The sequence below is a fragment of the Pezoporus flaviventris genome, unplaced genomic scaffold, assembly GCF_033815535.1.
Source record: "Pezoporus flaviventris isolate CSIRO_AGI_PZ_B2104156 unplaced genomic scaffold, CSIRO_AGI_Pfla_v1 ptg000002l, whole genome shotgun sequence".
NCBI lineage: Eukaryota > Metazoa > Chordata > Aves > Psittaciformes > Psittacidae > Pezoporus > Pezoporus flaviventris.
Genome location: NW_026892550.1, coordinates 69,476,737 through 69,497,824, shown reverse-complemented (window position 1 = coordinate 69,497,824; position 21,088 = coordinate 69,476,737). Strand labels below are relative to the sequence as shown.

Below are 21,088 nucleotides of genomic sequence, written 5' to 3'. Positions count from 1 at the left end.
ATATATAGGAGTGGTATTCAGCCACTCCTTCTTGGCACAACAGTATTGGTTAGCCCCCCCACAGCTTCCTCCACATTCTCCTCCCAGGTCCGATCTCCGGCCACCTGTGGGGGCCACCCCCTGCCTTGCTTGCACAGTCCTCCAGAACTCTATGGTCCTGCTCTTAGAGTCATTCTGCAACAGCACCTAAAGACTAGATTTTATGGGGAGGAAAAAAAATATTAACGTAGGGACAGCATCTGCAACCAATGGGATTCACCTTCTTCTACCCCATAAATATTAATTTTGGCATTTTGAGCCTGTGTCGTGGAGCCAACATCATGGAGCCCCTTGAGAGGCAGGAGGGAAGTCTGCACTGGAGATGTGTCATGGTTTCAACCCAGCCGGCAGCTAAGGACCACGGGGCCACTTGCTCACCCCTGTTCTGTTCCCCTGGGTCAGCTGTCCTGTCTCTGCTTCCTCCTGGCTTCCCCTCCTCCCTGGCAGAGCATGAGACTCAGAAAGTCCTTGGTCAGACTAAACATTACTTAGCAACAACTAAAAACATCGGTGTTATCAGCGTCGTTCCGAGGCTAAAGTCAAAAACACAGCACTGCACCAGCTACTAAGAAGGAGAAAAATGACGGCTACTGCTGGACCCAGGACAGTAAGGAAACATTTTTCCTTGCTACCTGCAAGTGTAAACTCAACATCCCCAAGCTTTCATACACATAGCCCTTTACAAAATCTTAACTACTTCCATTGCCAGATAACATGCCCACCATTTTGGAGTCTGTCCTGGACTTCTGGGTGGCCCACTGCATGCTGCCTGGTGCTCTTCAGATACAGCCCAGCAAGGGTTCCCAGTCCCTCTCCCCCTCCTGTCTCCAGACCAGAGAGCACTGTCCCTTCCCTTTGCTGCAGCAGCAAGGGAGCACTGGAAAAAGAAGCGGGCAAGACTACTGGGAAAACGGTGACAAGCTATTCCGCTGTCGGGAAGGAGCAGTGCTCTCAAACAGCTGTGTGTGCAAGGCACTGCAGCAGGTCTGCATGTGCCTCCCTTGGGTGCTGTCCCCAAGCAATGGGGTGGTGCTGGCCACCTCCAGCCAGTGGCCCAGTGTCAAGGAGGAAGCCTCGGCCACGGGGCAGCAGTTCCAAAGGTGATGACCCGCAGAGAATGTCACTGTCAGCTCATTGTGATGTGTGCGGAGAGCTGACAGGGAAGCAAAGACCTACTGAGGAGGCCACTGCCAGTGACTGTGGCCACCCTGTGGGCAGAGGGACAGTTGCCCCACATGCAGGCACCTCACATGGCGCACTGGGGTCATATTTCTTCTCCCAGCTGGGCACAGCAGATGATCCTGAGGTACCCCGGACACCACAGGGTGCAGATGGCGTCTTCTTCCTGGGAGAGGAAACGTTGCAGCTCAGAGCTGGACAAAGCAGCAGCTTTTCTCCCCAGCCTTGTTTCTAGCGACTACCTCGGGACCAGCTTTCAGGCAGTCCACGGAGTGCTGCTCTTTGCAGATATTTCAGGTAGGGTGCGCAGGGAGGAGCAACTGTGACATCGAGGAACGTGAGCCATTCTGGCACACACCAGGCCCTTTGGAGCCCTGCCCCTGCTGCTGATAGTGAGTGGCCATAATGAATGCTGAGGTCTTCTGCTGGGATTCCCAAAAAGGATGGGCTATCATGGGTGGTTAAGCACTGCTGCAACCCACACTGTGTTGGGGCATGGGAAGGTGCCGGGCTGGGCACCCCGGCTGGCCAGTGTGGAACTGGCTGCCAGGTCCTTTGGTCCCCAGGGCATTCATTTCCTGATTTCTGGGTGTCTCTGTTGCAGATTTCACCTCTTTGACAGAGCACTGTATCTGGAAGGGTGGTTCACAGAGAGGCACTGATGAGTTGGCGGAAGACCTCAATCACTACCTGTGTGACGTTTTGGAGGGTAAGAGCCATGCTGCAGGACTGCCTGGCGGCAGGCCATAGGGCTGCTCATGGAATGGGGAGGCTGGTATCCTGGGCAACCTAGTCCTGCTTCCTTGGAAGGGCTGGGACTTTCTGTGGCCTGGAGGAACAGTGAGAACAGCCAGGCTCTCCTGGCAAGTCAGGACAAGTGCAGGTCCTTTCTGCTCCCCACTGTGGCCAAGGAGGCACCCACTTTCTCAGCAGCCACCTCTGTGCTTCTGATGGGAACACCCAGCTCCATGGTGCCTGGGGGCCCAGAGCAGGCTGAGAGCACCAAGCAAGTGCCAGCGCACAAGTGACCTGGACATGCTGGCACTGGCGTTGTGTGGGAAAGACAGGGAGAGACAGAGACCCTTCCAAGCCCATTTTCTCAGGGGATGTCTTGACCCTTCTGAGCTGATTATGAGCACATTCTGGACACCCCTTTGGCAGCATTTGTAAAGAAAAGCAGAAGAGGCCTCGAAGAGGATGAAGGGTCTAGAGCATCTCTCCTACAAGGAAAGGCTGGGGGAACTGGGCCTGTTTAGCCTAGGGAAGAGAAGGCTTCAGGGGGGATCTTACAGTAATGTGTCTAAAACTTCAAGGGAGGGAGCAGATTAGACAGAGCTAGGCTCTTTCCAGTGGTGCTCATTGTCAGGACCAGAGGCCATGCCATGGGCACGCACTGAAGCACAGCAGTTTCCCTCTGTAAGTTGGGAAACACTTTTTGGCTGTGAGGGGTGACTGACTGATTGCCAGGGAGCTTGAGAAATCTTCCTCTTTTGGCTCTTCCAAAGCCATCTAGCCAGCGTCCTGGGCAGCTGGCTCTGCCCCGCTTGAGAGCAGGGTTGGACCAGATGGACCCCAGAGGTTCCTTCCAGCCTCCACCATTCTGAAAATTAGGTGGCAGCTTGAGGCCATGCCTCTGTGCCTTCTGTGCAGGTACCAGGGCTGCAGCCCCTGGGAGCCTGGGAGGCAGGCCAGGGTGGTGCTTTTCCTAAGCTGTGCCGGATAGTGCACCGTCGCCTGGGTGCTCCGCTCTGAGCACGGGGGCTTCCTTTGTGGATTATGGAAGAAGGTGTCCACATGACTCTTCCTTTCCTTCCCTCTGTCTCCAGACATGCTGACTCTTGGAGGTGACATCTTGAAGTTTGCTGGTACGTACTTAGGATGATGATGCCCATGGGTATTAATCTGCAGCACGGGACTGCTGTGGCAGCTCTGCTGTCCTCCTTCAGAGGCTCTGTGCAGCACCTTGAGCCATCTTCCTGGCCACTCTCATACGCCTTTGCAGCGCCCTTTCTCCAGGCTTCTCTTCCCACCCTAGGCCTGCAGTTTGGCTTCGGCAAGGGTGGTGGCTCCCCTCCCTCTGCCTCAGCTTGCAGGGCTCTGTGCTGGGGGTGAGGGCAGAGGCAGCACTGAGAGGAGGAGACCTACTAGAAGGTGAAGCCGAAGGCATTTATTGGAGTGCTGGTGAGGGACGGGGGGACGGGGGAATGGAGGGACGGGCTGGTGACAGCACAGCTCAGGCTGCCAGGCCGCAAGAGGAGGAGGAGTCCCAGCAAGTCCAGAGGTCCTCCAGAGGCCTATGGCCTCCCACAAGTCCATCTTTTTCAGCACGTCATCTGGTTTCTGCTGTCCCTGCCATGGAGCGTAGGTCAGGGAGAGTCAGGTCTCAGCAGAGCCTTGACGTTCCCTTGCTTTCCCCAGGGGATGCTGTGCTGCTGCTGTGGAGAGCAAGACCCAGTGAGATGGCCAAGACCATCAGCCTTGTGGTGCACTGTAGCTGGCAGATCCAGAAGAAGTACCGGAGGCATGACATGCTCGTGGGTCAGAAATTCCGACTTAAGATAGGTACAAGTGCTGTGCCAGGTGCAGATCTGTGGCACTCTCCTGTGCTTCACACTGGCAGGGAATGCGGGGATCCCCGCCTGGGGCTAGCGCCAAAGGAAAGCATCTCCTGCAAGCATTCAAGGGGCCACCTGTAGTTGGACACCAGACCACTGGGTTTGTGTGCGTTCACAGTTAGAATTAAACCTGGCAAGGGATCTGAAAGATAACAGGAAGAGCTTCTATAGGTATGTAGCAAATAAAAAGACAGACTAGGGCAACATGGGCCCTCTCCAGAAGCTATCAGGAGAACTGGCTACCCTGGATTTGGAGAAGGCTGAGGTTCTTAATGACTTCTTTGCCTCAGCCGTCACTGGCAAATGCTCTGAGCACACCACCCAAGTCCTGGAAGGCAGATGCAGGGACTGTGAGAATGAAGACCTTCGGCCCACTGTAGGAGGGGATCTGGTTCAAGATCATCCTAAGAACCTGAATGTGCACAAACCCATGGGAACTGATGCAGTCCGTCTGCGGTTCCTGAAGGAGCTGGTGAATGAAGTTGCAACTGTCCATCATATTTGAAAAATCATGGCAGTCATGTCAAGTCCCTGACGACTGGAAAAAGGGAAATATAACCCCCATTTTCAAGAAGGGGAAAATGGATGACCCAGGGAACTACAGACCAGTCAGTCTCACCTCTGTGCCTGGCAAAATCTTGGAGCAGATTCTCCTGGAAGGCATGCTAAGGCACATGAAAAACAACAAGGTGCTTGGTGACAGCCAGCATGGCTTCACTAAGGGGAAATCCTGCCTGACCAATTTGGCGGCCTTTTGGGTGACATGGTCTAGTGCGAGATGGCAGTGGGGTTGGATCTAGGTGATCTTAAGGTCCTTTCCAGCCCTCACTGTTCTATGGTTTTATGATTCTGTGAAGCTCAAAGGAAGAGCAGGTGTCAGGTTGAATACTGGGGTCTTTGAGCATCTGCTGTCGGCCAGATGCCTGCAGGAGGAACTTATCCCTTCATTTTTCAGGTGGAGGCAGCTTTGCATCCTTTTCCGTGTTGGATTCTCCCCTGCCTTTCACAAAGAGCAAAGGAGAGCTGCATTGCTTAAGGCTGTGAGAAGGGTTTTGCAGGCTGTAATTTTTCTTGAGCAGACAGCTACAACCCGCCTGCATGTAAAGGGGGTGGGCGGTGATCAGGGGCTTGGTTTGCTGGGTTTCTGGGGCAGGTTAAGACAGCCAGCACTCTCAACACAGTGTCACTGTCCACTTGGTTTGTCTATTTCTTAACACCCATTTAAGGGTCCTGTGTCAGTAGCCCCTCGAGAAGGATGGAGGATGCCCTCCCCCTCCATAATGACCATCTCCCCACTGGGGTTCAGATTGGCTTCTGAACAGCTGAAATGCTGGAGGCTGTAGAGCTCTGCTTCTCCCTCTCTCTCTCCCAGGGATCTCTGCAGGGAATATGCACCACCTGAGGTTTGGAGACGAGAGGCAGCAGTACTTCTGTGTCATTGGCAAGGCCCTGGAGGATGTCTGTGAGGCCGAAAAGCTTGCGGAAGCAGGTGAAATTGTCCTCTCAGCCTCCTGCTGGGAGCTATGTGAGAAGCACAGGCTCAGAACCAGCCATATTGCGGGCAAAACAGCTGTGAAGGTAGGTGGATGGGACAGCATCTAGAGCCATTCTGAGGACCTGGACCTGAAGGAGGGAGGCCTCAGAAAGCTGAAGAGCTGAATGTGGAGAGAGTTGTAGCTCTGAAAGGGGAGAGCAGCTGATGCTCTTGTCCTTTTATGTTAGGAGTAACTCTGGGCTGGGCTTGCTTGGTTTGAGGGGTCAGGAGGCACTGGAAGAGTTTTGGCCCCACCAGCAGTGTCCTCCGTGGGTCACGGAGCTGTTGACAGCTGGGGGATGCTTGGAAGACGTCTGCTCAGCTCCAGGGTTTCTGAGGAAGCACTGCTGTCCTGTCCAGCCAGATAGGCTTCTTCTCCCCTTTTCTGGACAGTGACAGTGGAGGGCAGGATCTGTCCCCTGGGACTCCTGGAGAAGCCAGTGTCAAGTGCTTTCCTTCTGTGTACCTTCAGGTTACGGGCATGAACCAGATGTCTCTGTCGGAATGCCAAAATGTTTTAGACAAGCTTCCACAGAAGGAGAAGTGCTGCTTCACGGAAAACGAATGTGAGTGCCAGATTCACCTTGTTTTGGTTTTGCTTGGAAACATGGGGCCTGGCTGCTGCAGGGGTCAGGGATGAACTACCGCTCCCCTCTTCCCCTCTCAGTTAGCAGTCATGCTTTTGGCCCTCTTGTGCATCAGCTGGGGCAGTTGCTGCTGCTGCCATCTCCTTCCAGGGGACAGCTCTGCCCTAAGCACCTGCAGGTGGCAACACAAGCAAACGCAGGAGTCTCTCCCCTGTTGCCAGTGCTAGCCCCTGCTTTCCAACAGCTCGTAGTCCCATCTTCCCACAGCAACCATGTGTGTTTCCTCTCCGCAGATGCTGTCAGGCCTGCTCTTTTCTTGAACCCTGATACTGATGTGGGAGACATACTTAGTTACATCCCAAAAGCTGTTCTCAGGAAGGTACGCCTGGGCCGTTGCTGCTGGGGCTGCTTTTTTTGCAGGGCAGAAGAAGTGGTGCATTCAGAGAGGGAGTTTCCATGAGAGCAAGCCAAACAAAGAAAATGCATCCCGAGATGACAATGTGGGCAAATTAGGCCAAGGGGCACAGGTGCTGCACCACTGGATGAGTTGTCCTCAGAGAGATGGGTGGTGGGGCAGACATTTGCATCTCTTGTCTTTTCTGTGGGTATGGCTCTTCATGTTCTGTGGACGTGATGGCAGGATAGAGGGGAGAATCCACTGAAGCCCCATGAGCATCGCTCAGTGTCACCACTCATGTCCGTAACTGTCCCAAGATGGGGTGTTACCGGAGCGCCCTTCTCGCCTTTGTCATTTGTGTTCTGATTTGGTATCTGACTGCTGCAAGCTGGGCAGCCTGCCGACCATTTAAACCGAGAGGAGGATCTTCTCTTCCCCTACTAGTACCTGCTATTGCCAGGACACCAGCTCTCCCTTTGTACCTGGCGTGGGCAGCCCCTGGGAGAGCAGGCTTGTGAAGCCGTCATGCTCTTGTCTTCCAGCTTGAAGACAGAGTGCCGCAGGACTTCCTCTGTGAGCTACGGCCAGTCACCATCCTCTTCCTCCACCTGAATTTTGATACAAAGGACATAGTATCTTTCCGCAGTGTCCTCAGTGAAGTCAGCAGCCTGATGCAGGAAATCGTCTGTCCTCACAAGGGTGAAGTGAACAAAGTCTTCCTGTTTGACAAAGTGAGTGTGAGGTGGAATCATCTCCCCCCAACCCAAGAGGGTGGATACTGAGCAAGAGGGGAAGATTCCTTCTTAGGCATTGTGGCAAGATGTGCTGCATCTGTCCTTGGCAGGGCTGTACATTCCTTTGTGTGTTCGGACTCCCTGGAGTAAAGCTGGCCCATGAGAGCATTCATGCCTTGCAGAGTGCTTTTCAGATCTTCAACTCGTGCTCCAAGATCATTGCAAAAACAGGGTGAGTGTCTGGTGGGGCTGAGGGAGCGCATGCTGCCTGGGCCAGCGTAAAGCAGAGGAAGAAAGAGTGTTGCGTCTAGCTTACCCTCCCCTGTCCTCCCTTCCTTGGCAGGAAGGAAACAGTGCCCTGAGAGGTGGCAGGCAACCCCTGGGCTTATCCCTGGGCAGCCAGGCAGAGTGTCTCCAAGCACACCCTGCTAGCCACCATGCTGGAATGAGCCCTAGTGAAGGCGAGAGGCTCCTTGGTGCCAGAAGCAGCACCTTCTGGGTGACTGGCCTGTGAACAGTGATGGGGCCTAGACACCTGATCTTACATTGCTGTCATCACAGGCAGTGACGCTGTGGCACCTTCTTCCCTCCCTCTTTTCCCACTGGTCACAGGTCACAGCTCAGGGAAGGGGGTCTCAGGAGAAGTGCCCAAAAGTTCCTGCCTGTGCTCTAAGCCCTGTTCCTTGTCCTTGCCGCCTGGGTCCTTTACAGCCCTGAGCTCTCTGTACCCCGAACCCCAGGCTGGCAGGGCAGGATGGCCAGTGGCCCAGGCTAGTGCTGAGGGGAGATGCGGGAAGAGATGAAGCTGGGTGGGCAGGACTGCACCTGGAGCGCTTCTGAAGCCGTGTTGTTTCCCTGTGTGCCAGGACAGTGTCTGTGTCTGTTACCAGTGGGATGGCGTTCTGTGGCCTCATTGGCCACCCTCTGAGGCACGAGTACACAGGTACAAGCACGTGTGTGCGGTGTGGGAAACTGGCGTGAGCTGTTGGGAAGAGGAAGACAGGCTGGGGAGAGTGCCTGTCCAACAACCAGCCAGGAATGGCCCAGGCAGCACCAGTCCTGGGCTGGGGTGGGACACTGGGCTCCACAGCTGGTTGTTCCCCTGGGATCTGCTTAACCCACTGTGGGGCTGCGGGTGTCGGATGTAGGGCAGCCGTTGGTCTGGAAGGGCACTGTGGAGCTGGTGGCACAGGTACATCACTGTGTGCTCTTTCTTCATCTCTCTGGCAGTCATTGGCCAGAAGGTGAACTTGGCAGCCCGGATGATGATGAGCTACTCTGGGCTGGTGACCTGTGATACCACAACCTGTGCCAGCTCTGGGCTGCCCTCTTGCTACTTCAAGGAGCTGCCGGAGAGAAAGATGAAAGGCTTCAAACATCCTGTCACTGTCTATCAATATGTGGGGATCACCACCAACAGGTGAGTGTCCTCTTGAGAAGTCTGGATGAGGGGATGGTGGCATCAAGGGTCCAGCTTGGCCAGCATAGAGGAGTTCTGCAGAGAGAGCAGAAGCCGCTCTCCATTCACTGTGGATGAGACGGTCAGAAGCCCTGGTGTAGGAGGCTTTTTACCTCTCTTCCCTGCTGTTTCCTCTTGCTGGGAGAGTGGGAGTGAAACCACAGGAATGGGGAAGGTTTTGTTTTGGTAGACACAACCTGGCTTTCAGGCTCTGTCCAAATGGCTTTCAAACTGTGCTTTCCGTGCTGTGCTCGCTCTACCACATGCCCTGGTAATGCTGACCCAAGAAGGTTTTGTCCTAGCTGCTCTTGAGTGGGAAGCTTTGGGCCAGTCTGGTTCCCATGGATAAAGGTGGACCCTCAGGACATTCTTCATCATGTCTTCCTCCTCAAACCTGGGCTCTTCCTCTGGGCCAGGATTTGACCTTCTTTTTGGATGATGGTTTGAATGTTAGTCTCTGAAAATACAGGAAGACTTAAGCCAGAGGTGCCAGGTGCTTGGAATCCCAGCCCATTGGGTCCTTGTTTCCAAGACTCTCGGTTTTTCCTGGCCAACGCAGTAAAGATATCTGCTAACCAGCAGCTCACTCTTGCTTCTTTCACATGTCTCTGGGTCTGGCCTCTGTTGACGGACTCTCAATATATTCTCTTGTCCTGGTGTGGCTGTTGGGTTTCTTAATGCTTAAAGCTCTCTCAGCATGCCAGCTTGAACTTTGGTGGGGGGGAGCATGCAGGGGATAACATGCTGCTCGAAAGAAAAACAGGTACCCTGAGGAGCACATCCAGCCCCTCCATGCCAGGCTGCTTCTTGATGTCCCTTGGCTTCTAACCAGCTAACTGACTTGTACTTTCTTTTTCCCCTGCTCCTAGCATATTTGGCATGGCTCTTGCCATGAAGATGCCAGAGAACGCCTCCTTGCTGGGTATGTGGAGAATGCCTTGCTCTTCTGAACCCCAGTTTCTTCCCCTCAGTAACATGTATTGGGAACGGAAAAGGTTTTGCTGGGGATAATGTTGCCTGCAGAGGCCCTGAGGAAGTGCTGGCTCTCTCAGTGCCTACTTAGTTGATATCTTTGGGGTGGGAAGCAGGGTGAGGCGCTCGGTGATCCCAGGCAGGCTCCAGACCTGATAGGAAGGTTTGTTTCAAGCTGCTCACACCCTGGGGGCTAAACCAGTCCCACATCCTTGGGATCAGGAAAGAGATTTCCTTCTGCTAGACTGATGGGGAGTTTTGGTGGTTGGTTCTCCCCCTTGTACTCCTCAGAGGTGCTTTCTTGGCAGCATCTGCTTGTAAACATGGAAAAGTCAAGCATCACGGACGCCTTTAATCACTCAGTGTCTTGCTGGATGTTTTGGGCCCTGTCATGGGTTAACCCCGGTAGGGAACTCAGCCCCACACGGCTGCTCACTCCCCACAGTGGGATGGGGAAGAGAATTGGAAGGGTAAAAGTGAGCCCACTGGATACGGACAGCTTAATAGGTAAAGCAGCTGCTGTGCATCCATGACAGGCAAAATCAGGCATTCTTTCACTGCCTCCTGGTGGCAGGCAGGTGTCCAGCCATTCCCAGGAAAGCAGAGCTTCAACATGTGTATCAAGGACTTGGGAAGACAAACACAGGAACTCGTAATGTGCCCCCTTCCTCCTCCTTTTCCCCAGCTTTTCTTGCGAAGCACAGCATCATATGCAATGAAATAAGCCAGCTGGGGTCTGCTGTTGCAGCTGTGCCCCATCCCAACTTCTTGTGCACCCCCAGCCTGCTTTTGCTGGCAGGGTGGCATGAGAAATAGAAAATGCCTTGATGCTGTGCAAGCCCTCTTCAGCAAGAACTAAAACACGGTTGTGTATCAACACTGATGTGCTCTGTGGCCAGTCGTACAGCCAGGAGAAGATGTTCTAAGTCTGTTTGGGACACAGCTGCCTGAAGCAACTCAGATCATCCCTTCCAGCCTTGTACTGGATCCCTGAGGGGGGATTTGCATGGGGCTGTCTGAATCTCTGTGGGACAGGGCATCCGCTACCACTCTGAGGAAGGCAGAGGTGCAAAAGCTGGGACAAGAGGGTTGGAAGGCAGCAGGGGTATCGTAGGCTGCCAGATGTGGTAGTGGGAGGGAAGCTGTGGTGGAGGGTACCAGCCAAAGGGATGGCTCTTTGCTTTCTAGCATGCCCCAGCAGCTCATTTTCTTGTTTGTCTTCACAGGTCGGAAGAAGGAGATTGACCTCTTTGTCAACTGCTTGGAAGCCTCTAACCGTTTTGGACAAAGACACATACTGGCATTTGAGGGCGCAAGGGGCGCTGGGAAGAGCCAATTACTTAATCACCTGTCCCAGTTAGGCCAGTCTGCTGGCTGCAGGTACAGAGTTTTGTCCTGTAGTTTTGGGACACTACTTCTTTCCATCCCTGAGAGCCATGGAACGCTCCAGCCCCTTGGCCAGTGTGCCTTGGCCTTGGACTGAAGCCTCCTCAAAAAGCCTCATGGAGGCATTCCATAGTTATCTCCTGCGTGCTCTGCTCCTACCCCTGTCTCTTTGGGGTGTTGGAGGTGCTTCTTGACCTGTGGTGTTTCCTCCTTCACAAATAGAAGGAAAAAGCCCAAACTCGGTGCTTTGCATTGGATTCCAGATGCAACATATAGCAGGGTGGCCTGTCTCAGAAGCCCTGCTTGCCCCCTGACTGTTTCCCAGAAGGAATACTGGGCCAGAAAAGCCTCTCTGTGGCTGAGAGGCAGACTGCTAAGGTCTGGAGCCCAAAGGCAAACTCCACTTGCTCCATGATCACCTCTTAGCTCTGCAAGTCCCTCTGCAGTAGGGAGGTAGGGAGACATGGACCAGCGCTGCAGAAACCAGAAGGGGTCTGGACCTAGCTCTCCCAGTGGCTTGGCAGCAACTGCCTCTCTGTGCCCTTTCTCTTACAAGGAGTGAAACTCCCGGTACCACTTTGAAGTGGGAGGCTGAAGAGTTCCCCCTAAAGGCAACTCCAGCTCTTTTGTCTTAGAAGACTTGGGCCGTTGGGGATCTCAGTGCCTTTTGCTTTTGCATGGCAGGGTATTTGGCATGGAACTGCTAGAGGTCAACGTGAGGCAGTCCTTCTCTGCCATGCGTATTCTGATGGCCAGGGTGATGGGCCTCCATGAGTGTGAATCGTGCAGTGCCAGGGAGCACGTGCTACGGACAAATCTCAACGGGATAATCGAAGAGAGCAACTACTGCCTCCTCAATGACATCTTCCTTGTCAAGGTGAGAGCGAGAGGCCTCTCTGACCCTGGAGAAGGCTTTCTCCTGAGCCCTTCTGGTTCTTCAGCAGTCTTCTAAGGCTGCTGGAGTGCCTTAGCTCAGGGGGAGGGATTGCAGGGGGTCACAGCACATGTTTCCCATTCCTGGCCCCGGGGGCTGCCTGTATGTGGTGACTTAATGTCCCGCGCTGCATCTGGCAGTGCCTGGTGCCTTGTTCGGCATTCTGGAAGCAGCACTGGAATGAGGCTGGGTCTGACCTTGTGCTGAGGTCATTGCTGTGTGAGTGGTCTGCTCCAGCCAGCCCAAGATCCCACAGTCAGAGAACCAGCTCTTCAGCCCACCACCAAGATGCAGCTCTGCCTGAGCCTCTGCTTTAGGCTCTAGTTGAAGTCCCACTGTGGCCTCTTGCACCCGTGCTGGGGAGAGGGAAGGTGCTGAGGCAGAGCAGGGAGGGTTTGCTCTGCCATCTTGCTTGGTGGGTAGGTGTAGCGAGCCCTGGAGACATGTTTCTCCCTGACTTTGCTTTTCTGTCTAGTTTCCCATTTCAGACAAGGTTCGCCAAATGCATGAAATGCAAAGGAAAGAGGAATTGCATTCAACCTGGGCAAAAGTGCTAGAGAAGGTGAGCATTTCTCCTTTTCTCCTTCTGGGTCAGAGGAGGAAAACAACCCTGCTGGCTCTGGGCTCTGCGCCACAGCAGTGTGAGTGGGTGGGAGGACCCGGTCCTTGCCCTCTAGGGCCTGAGAAACCCCCCATGTTCTCTCCATAGCCCGACAAGCATACTAGTAACTTTCCTCCCTTAAAGCGTTCCCTGGAGGAGAGAGAATTCTGCGTTCCCTTGCCCAAGCTCCCTCCTTCTGCAGGGCAGGTGATGTTAAGCATGACCTGAAAATCTCAAAGAAATTAGGCATTGGGAAGCTTCCAAGCACGGAGTTGGTTGGGGTGAGACTTGAGAGCATCCTCTCAAGAGACAGAGGCAAAATCTCCTTCCCTGTAAGACACTTGAGAATCCACTGGATTCCCCTCAGAACAACTCTTTTTTTTCCAGACCATTGACAGAAATGCCATATTTGTCATCGACAATGCCCATTTCATTGACCCCGCCTCCTGGAGTATCATGGCACCTCTGCTCTGGAACATCTCTGTCTTCATGGTCATGAGCTTATGTCCCGGCTTTGCAAGAACCGAGAGCTTTCACAAAGCCACAGCAAACAACCTGATGTCCCATAAAATCATCTGCTTTCAACTAGAGAAGCTGAAACCTTCAGCTGTGGTGCAGAAGCTCTGCCAGGACCTTGGAGTGGTCAGCATCCCTAGGGCTTTAGTGAGGTAAGTTGGAGCAGGGGAGCTCCCTGGACACGAAGCATAGGAGCTGCCAACCCTTTGCTGTTTCACAAGGAGGAAGGGAGGAAGACCCCCAAGGCCAAGCATATCTGGGGTGTGAAAAGGGCTTGGTCTAAGTGGCCAGGCTGTGTGGCAGATTCCCTGGGGCAGAGGTCTGCCCTGCTGCCAGAGAGCACCTAAGCTCCTGAGGAGAGGAAAGGCAGGGCTTGCTGCTCTGTGCTTTGGGCACTGTCTGCAAGTCTTTCCCCAGGGACTTCAGCAAAGGCTGGAGGTTCAGGGGGGCCAAAAACCACATGCCAGCAGGAGGACCTCCCTTTCAGAAGTGAGGTGTAGCTGTGACAAAGATGCTGGCTCCCCAGCTATGCCTGAGTGGCTTGCTACCCACCTCAACTGTTTTTCCTTTTAGGGTGGCGAGTCACTGGAACATGTTGTCCAAAGATGTGGTGAATGCTCCACCCCTGGGAGGGTTCAAGGTCGGGTTGGACAGAGCCTTGGGCGACATGGTCTAGTGTGAGGTGTCCTTGCCCATGGGAGGGGGTTGGAACTAGATGATCCTAAGGTCCTTTCCAAACCAACCCATTCTATGATTCTACTTCTCTTGTGCTGATCACTGCTGGATCTGTTCCTGCCCAGGTTCCTGGTCCAAAGAAGCTTGGGGATCCCGTATTACTTGGAGGAGCTGGTGCACTTCCTTCGTTGCAACGACATGCTCTTGTTCCGCACCAAGAAGTGGGGTGAAAAAGCAGAGGACAGCTGGGAGAACCTGAACAGTAAGAACCTTTGCCACTGACTAATGAGTTGCTGTGTTGCATTCCCTACAGCACAAACTTGCCCCTTCATTGCCCCATGGATTAGGGGCAGAGTAAGATCTTGCAGCAGATCATGCAGAACTTGGCCTGGCAGAGGCACGGGCTTCTGTGTGCCTTGTTGTCAGGACAGCCAAAGCAGTGGCTCACAAGTTGTGGCTTGGAGGGGCCTCAGTTCTTGGGGCTAAACCTCAGGGGAAATGGTTCTGGACCACGTAGGTTGTGGTCGTGAGACGTTCTCATGAGCACAGAACTTATGTTGGCCAAATGCTAGCTTAACTGAGAACAAACTCCAGCTTGAGGTGAGGGCCAGGAGCGGGAAACTTCCAGTGAAAACTATTTTGCTCTGCTTAGAGAGCATGTTCAGCACCCGCAGGTCAGTGCACCTGTACTGTGTGGTGTGAAGGGGCCTTGGACTATTTCAGGTGAACTTGGAAACATTTTCAGGCTGCAGGTCACTTTGCAAATTGCCTCATTCCTTCTCTCTTGCTCCACCTAGCTTTTGCAGTCTTGGAGTCATCCCTCACAGCAAGCTCAAGGTCCAGAGCAGGGGCTGCGGCCATGATCTGCATTGTAAGGCCAGGCGTGAACCTGGACAGCACCATGCTGCCCAGTAACTTGAAAGGTGAGGGGCAGAGAGCCACTCTGCTGGCTCTTGGCTGTGCCGCAGGGGCTGGAGGGAGGCTGGGCATCACTGTGCTGCAGAGTCACCCTCTCAGCTTTGGGGCTGTCCTTGGAAAAGGTGGCTCTGCTCCAACCAGCAACAGTCCTGGCATTGTGGGCAACCATTTTTCCTTCCTGTGTGTGGAGCAGCTTGAGCCTGCTGGTTGCTTTCCAGCAGCAGGTAGAAGAGGAAAAGTTGTTGATGCAACACTAAAATGACTCCCTTTTCTCACAGAAGCAAATCTTCTAATGGGACAAAAATTTGACTTGCCTCTGACTCACCTTTGAACACAGCTTCTATCTTGCTACTTTCTTTTTGAGTTCCCCAGCTAACAGTGGTTTCATGGCATGTTGTGGTGGTTTAAGCCCAGCCACGCATCTCACACTGTCACTCCCCCCCACCCCCCCACCCCCCCTCCCGGAGGGATGGGGAGGAGAATGGAAAGAATGTAACTCCAATGGGTTGAGATAAGAACAGTTCAGTAACTAAGGTATAACACAAACCACTACTGCTACCACCAATAATAATAATGATAAGGGAAATAACAAGGGAAGAGAATACAACCGCTCACCACCTGCCAACCGATACCCAGTCCGACCAAGCAGTGATCTAACCCTTCCTGGTAACTGCCCCCAGTTTACATCCTGGGCATGATGTGCTGTGGTATGGAATACCTCTTTGGCTAGTCTGGGTCAGCTGTCCTGTCTCTGCTTCCTCCTGGCTTCCCCTCCTCCCTGGCAGAGCATGAGACTCAGAAGATCCTTGGTCAGACTAAACATTACTTAGCAACAACTAAAAACATCGGTGTTACAAGCGTTGTTCCGAGGCTAAAGTCAAAAACACAGCAGTGCACCAGCTACTAAGAAGGAGAAAAATGACTGCTACTGCTGAACCCAAGACACACGTAATTAAAGAAAATAAACCACTTTCCTGTGGATTTTCATGGAAGTTCACCTGTAGCCAGGGGAACTGTCAATGACTGTTGAATGTCCCTCCTGTCTGTCAGTAGCCATTTGTATGAACCTTGAAGAAACATTCCTGCTCTTAAGTTGTTTTGCCCAAAGCAACCCAAGAAGAAAAGTCAAAGAAAAGAAGAGTAAGGTCTGGCTGAGTTGAGACAACCTTTCTCGGGAGCTCTGAGTTCACCTCTGAGGTGGTGAAAGTTGTCTGTTCCCTGCTTGCAGGGCTGGCAAAAACCTAGTCCAGGTTTGGCAGGGCACATTGTGGGACGCATGTACCTGCTGGATCCTGCCCTATCCCAGTGGGGGAGTGTGTCTGTTGAGTGTCTCACTTTTTCCCAGGCCCTGTGAACTGCAAATCCAGTAGGAGCGGAGCCATTGTGCAGACACCTGTCCTGGGCTGCAATTGCCCAGAAGTGGCCAGTGTAGGGCCAAAGCCTATCCTGTTCATGCGTCGAATCTTTGCAGTGCCTCCAGCCTCAGTGTGGGGAAGAGGTAGGACTGAGACGTGTGGCTTCTCCTTGACAGAGATTGTGCTGGCTCAGCTGGACGAGATCACCCCACTGGAGCAGACTGTTTTGAAGTTTGCAGCCATCATCGGGCCGGTGTTCACTACCCAGCTGCTGTCATACATTCTTCCGATTAGAATGAGGCACAAGATGACTACCTTGTTGGACAGTCTAGTGAGTGACAACATCCTCAAGTGGACGGAGAGCACTGAGGAGCCAGAAGACGTCCAAGATCCTAGCAAGGAGCCAGCCACCCCTCCGCAGGCAGAGATTGGTAAGTGGTAGCAGTGGGGTGGACAAGGAGCTCCCAGATGGGCTCCTAAGGGCGTGGCGTGATTCCCTTCCTGTGAGGGCTGGCATGGCTGTTGGGGATGGGTTTGTCAAAGCTGTTACAAGTCAGTCTGAAAGCACACTAGGTTTGCACTGGAGGGAAGTTCCCACCAGCTGTCCCAAATGCCTCTGCTCCCCTGAATCCAAGTGCTGCTCGTAGCGCAGGCATGGGACGAGTGGAATCCCTGACATCCTCTCCCAGCCACCTGCAGCATCCAGACAAAAGATGCCCTCCAGAATGGCCCAGGGTCTTCAGCAAGCTTTTATTGGGCTTTGATTACCCTGTGATGCAGGGTTCCTGCTCAGGAGGCTGGTGGCTGCCATGCCAAGAGCGGGGAGAAAGTGCTGGCTGGGGCTTGCTTTGGCTGGCAACAACATCCCCAGCTCCTGCCTGGACCAGTGCAGCTGAGAACTGCATCCCCAAGGCTGTGCTAGCATCAGCCCTTTCACCCCATGCTGCAGGGCTTGGCGTGCAGCAGCACTGTTGCTATTCAGGATGTGCACCGAGGCATGACTGGCTCCCCATCTGGCCACAGCTTGGGCTCATACAAAGGCCCTTTGCCTTGCAGGTGTGGAGACCTCCCCCCCAAGCAAGCAGAGTGTGGGGTGTCCATTTGGTGTGCTGATGTTCCATAAGCCGCTGCTGCGGGAGGCTGCCTACGAGCTGTGGGTCCAGAAACAGCGGGTCACCCTGCACTCCAAGTGTGCTGCCTTCCTGGAGCGGTATGCACACAAATGCCAGAGCTGCGGCCAAGGGGACTTTATTGTCTTCCACCGCTTCGCTGTCAGCAGCACCCAGGACAAAGGGAGCTGTAAGGACTTTGATGATGGGGATGACCCACACACCTGGAAGGCCTTGGTGCTGGCTGGAAAACAGCTGAAGAAGGAGAGGTTTTACATCTCTGCAGGTATGCTGTGCACCATGCTCTGTAATTTGGGCCCTCCGGGAGCCCAGGGATTGGTGCTGGGGGTCGAGTGGGAGTAGATCTGCTAGGAACGGGCCCAGCAGGAGTGGACACCCACTGCAGACTTTCCTCAGTGTGTTAGCACCTTGCAAGGATCCTTGCAGGCCTACTGGGAGAGGGAGAGCAACTCTTATCCCAGGATACATGTGGGAGGTGTCCCTGGTTTTCTTTCAAGGTATTACAGATACTCAGGAGGAGCAGGAGCAGCAGCAGCAGCAAGCTTTTGTGGAAGAGGATTTTGGGTGAGCAGACAAGGTTCTGATTCTTTTTGAAGCGAGTGAGTTCAGGGTGTGCAGAGGAGACAAAGAAAATGCTGGCTTTTGGCTGTCAGCTGTGACTCTAGCTTAGCGAAGAGGCTTTCCGTGGGGTGGGAGCTGAGAGGAGATGGCTGTGGAGATGAGTGAGTGCTTAAGGACGCCCACGGCTCAGTGTCAAAGAAGCCCTCGCTTTCCAGTTCCTGCAGAGTAGTACTGCAAAATCTACAGGGAAAAAGCCACCACAAGGGCTCAGGTGGTTTGCCTGTGGGAGGTGACAGAAAGCCTAGCTTCTTCCTTACTCCCTCCTCCCAAAGGACTTGTATGACTAGTACCTGTCTGTGGCTTCCTGCTCTGCTTTGCACAAAGGGCTTTTGATGTTGTCTCTGGGAAGGAAGACCACTCTAGATGATACCCTTGTATTCTTTGCTCTCTTCTTCCCCTGGGCACTGTCCTCTGGGTAGTGCGACTGACAGAGAGGACAACAATGCGCTCTCATGTGACTGCAAAGGCATCGTGGAGTCAGTGCTTGTGCCATTGGTTCACCACTACACAACACTGGGCAATGCTGCCAGAGCCTTTTACTATCTTCTGGAGACTGCAGCTGCCTACCTGCATGTCTCCAACTACTACATGGTGAGTCGCCCTGCTTGCAGTGTGTCCTGCCTGGCTCTGGGAAGGACAAGTTTGCGTTGCACTAGGACACGACTTTGTGGGTCCTTGGAAGGAAGATGTTGAGCTCTGAGCCTCACTTCTTCCTTTGGTTTGCCTCTTGTGTGGGAAGAGGCATTGGGTGCTGTGCCCTTAGCATGAGGGGCATTAGCAGGGAGGAGGCCTGAACGATCAGTGGTGCCTGTGCTCTGAGGCACACAGTCAAAAACATGACTGTTTGTGCAGGTATCACCAGGGGAAGAAACAGACCCTCTGAAGACAGATGCCAGAGGCAATGGGGGAGGACAAGGGTAGCCATGGGCTCTGCACTAATCTCACCTGCTCTCCGTGTGCTTTCACAAAGGCCCTCAGGAAGCTGAGCGAAGCAGATATCCTGAGGAACTCTCTAAAGAGTAAAGCGAATGTGATATCCCGCTTTGAAGATGCCACCTTCTTCAGCCTCAAAGGGGAGGTAAAGGCGCGGTCTGGAGGGATCTCCTGAGTGATGGAGCTGGATGCCTTCCCCAGATGCAGTGGACAGGAGAGCTCTGGCTTCTCTGGCCACTGGCAGATCCCTGCAGTCTCTTGGGCATCTAGTCCACATTGCGATGTTTCCCTTTTCCTGTGCAGGTCTGCTATGGTGTGGGACGCACAGAGCTGGCAAAGAAAATGATCAGAAAGGCTTTGAGCCTGCTTGGAAGGCCATTTCCCCGGAACCGCGCTGAAGACTTTGTCAGGTCGCAGGTTGAAAAATTGCAGTGTGCCGCTTATGTTGCCAGAAGAGCATCTTCCCTTCCACAGAAGGCCCAGTAAGAAACACGACCAAGAACCCGGGGGAGAAAGAGTTATTTCCTACCTGGTCACAGGCATATGGGCACAGACCTGACGAGGCTTGAGGCCACACAGAGCAATGTGAGGGTAGAACAGGGAACGATAAAGTTCCTCTCTCCCTCCCTCCCTCTGAGGCCCTTGGAACAAAGCATACCTTAGGGTATCAAAGCAGCTTGCAGCCAGGGATGTGTCTGCTGGCACGAGTTGTGGCAGTGGATTGGTGCTGGCTGGGAAGAGAGAGCTGTACTGAAAAGGGGTGGGGGGGCTGGAGGCAGGACCAGGGCATGGAGAAGGAGCAGTAAGAGGAGCTTGGCCCCCCTGGTGCTGTCAGGCCAACATCCTCTCTAGCGGCCAGCTTCCCACTGTGGTACTTGTTGTTTGCCCCTTTCCCTTCTGGCAGCTCCCCCTCCATCAGCTCTATTTCCTCCAAGGAAGTGTAACGGTCTTGTCTGGCACCCGTTTTGCCCCCTGGCCCTGTCTGACCCAGCTCATAGGCTCTAGCCTGTAGAGCTAAAGCCTCTGGGCCTAGCAGTTTCTCTTGCTTGGCAGGAAGAAGAAGCTCGCCTGGCTGCTGCGGCAGAGCCGCTGTCTTTCCTTACTGGAGCACCTCTTCAGGCTGGAGGGCACTTCTGCTGGATGGAGGCTGTCCTGCCTGGCAGCGCGCATGAGGGCCAGCACAGACAGGGCAGTGGACTTGTATCTGTCAGCAGCCTGCACGAGCTATGATGCTGGCTTGGAAATGATCATATAGTTCATTACCACCATCTATCTTACATTTGGAGAAAGACGGTACTCTCCAAATATTTGTAGTACCGTAAGAAGCAATACATACAAATTATTAAATATTCATGTGTCCCTTCACATTCAGATTAAATCCTTTTATTGTTACAGGATCTGTAAATATCTCCCAGGACACAGAAGGGAAAGGACAGGAGAAGCAGGCAGTTACTTGGGAGTATTTGCTGGGCTTGGTTGGTTTTTGTTGCATCCCTAATGAAGAGTCCATCCCCAGCATCCCTATAGCCCCCGTTCAGATACTGGAAGGCTGCTATGAGGTCTCCACGCAGCCTTCTCTTCTCCAGGCTGAACAGCCCCAACTTTCTCAGCCTGTCTTCATACGGGAGGTGCTCCAGTCCCCTGATCATCCTCGTGGCCCTCCTCTGGACTTGTTCCAACATTTCCATGTCCTTTTTATGTTGAGGACACCGGAACTGCACACAATACTCCAAGTGAGGACTCATGAGAGCAGAGTAGAGGGGCAGGATCCCCTCCTTTGACCTGCTGGTCATGTTCCTTTTGAGCATTTGGTCAATGAGAAACTGAACCTGAGCCGGCTTCAGTGTGCGCTCACAGCCCAGAAAGCAAACCATATCCTGGGCTGCATCAAAAGGAGCAGGACAGAGAAGGGAAAGGACAGGAGAAGTAGGCATTTATTTGGGAGTATTTGCTGGGCTTGGTTGGTTTTTGTTGGGTTTTTGTTGTTTTTTTTTCCATTTTACTTATTGTTTAAATTGATTTTAAAATTATCTACCTCTTTTCGCAAGGATTTTCCAGCCAAGTGCAGTCATTTTAAAAGAGCTTTTAAAATCCTGTTGCATTATAGAAGTCTATTATATAAAAGCATGTATTAGTTTTCACTTAATACTATGAATACTATCTTCAGCCCAGTGGTCTCATCTAAACAAATCCAGTGGCTCCCTGGATTAAATCCTTTGCAAGCATTCAATATCATCCAAGTCTTAACAAGTTAGAAGAGCCATGAGGTGGAAGTTCACACCTGGAGGCAGGGAAATGAGCAACTTCCAGTACTTTTTACCGGCAGTGGTAGTCACCTGATGGTAAAAAGGGTCCTCAGACTGACAGGTACAGCTTCACTGACATGTCCATCTGGTGTATACACTGTACATTTCCCATCCTCAGTCCAAGTGAAGTGTCTCACCTCACCCACGTGTTACTGGTACAGCCCAGATGCCCTACGGCCTTCCTTGGAACTTCTTGA

General features: G+C 53.2%; 1 protein-coding gene across 1 annotated transcript; it reads left to right on the top strand.

Moving 5' to 3' along the window:
* Window positions 1-753: 753 nt before the first annotated feature.
* On the top strand, window positions 754-19,840 carry LOC133274758 (adenylate cyclase type 10-like). The gene is made up of 26 exons (XM_061464295.1): window positions 754-1,139; window positions 1,322-1,515; window positions 1,823-1,927; window positions 3,045-3,083; window positions 3,637-3,780; window positions 5,206-5,411; window positions 5,840-5,933; window positions 6,248-6,333; window positions 6,894-7,082; window positions 7,196-7,317; window positions 7,952-8,028; window positions 8,316-8,505; window positions 9,414-9,466; window positions 10,743-10,896; window positions 11,587-11,779; window positions 12,312-12,398; window positions 12,825-13,105; window positions 13,754-13,890; window positions 14,426-14,551; window positions 16,078-16,332; window positions 16,958-17,296; window positions 17,529-17,595; window positions 18,072-18,243; window positions 18,623-18,730; window positions 18,889-19,067; window positions 19,639-19,840. The coding sequence occupies exons 1-26, from the start codon at window positions 754-756 to the stop codon at window positions 19,838-19,840; spliced, it is 4,185 nt and encodes a 1,394-aa protein (XP_061320279.1).
* Window positions 19,841-21,088: the final 1,248 nt, after the last annotated feature.

Excerpts from the sequence above, each read along its gene's own strand:
- LOC133274758 (XM_061464295.1), top strand. The coding sequence starts at position 754 with ATGCCCACCATTTTGGAGTCTGTCCTGGACTTCTGGGTGGCCCACTGC. Across the intron at positions 16,333-16,957 it reads CCCTCCGCAGGCAGAGATTG|GTGTGGAGACCTCCCCCCCA; the intron begins GTAAGTGGTAGC and ends TTTGCCTTGCAG. Across the intron at positions 17,297-17,528 it reads GAGGTTTTACATCTCTGCAG|GTATTACAGATACTCAGGAG; the intron begins GTATGCTGTGCA and ends TTTTCTTTCAAG.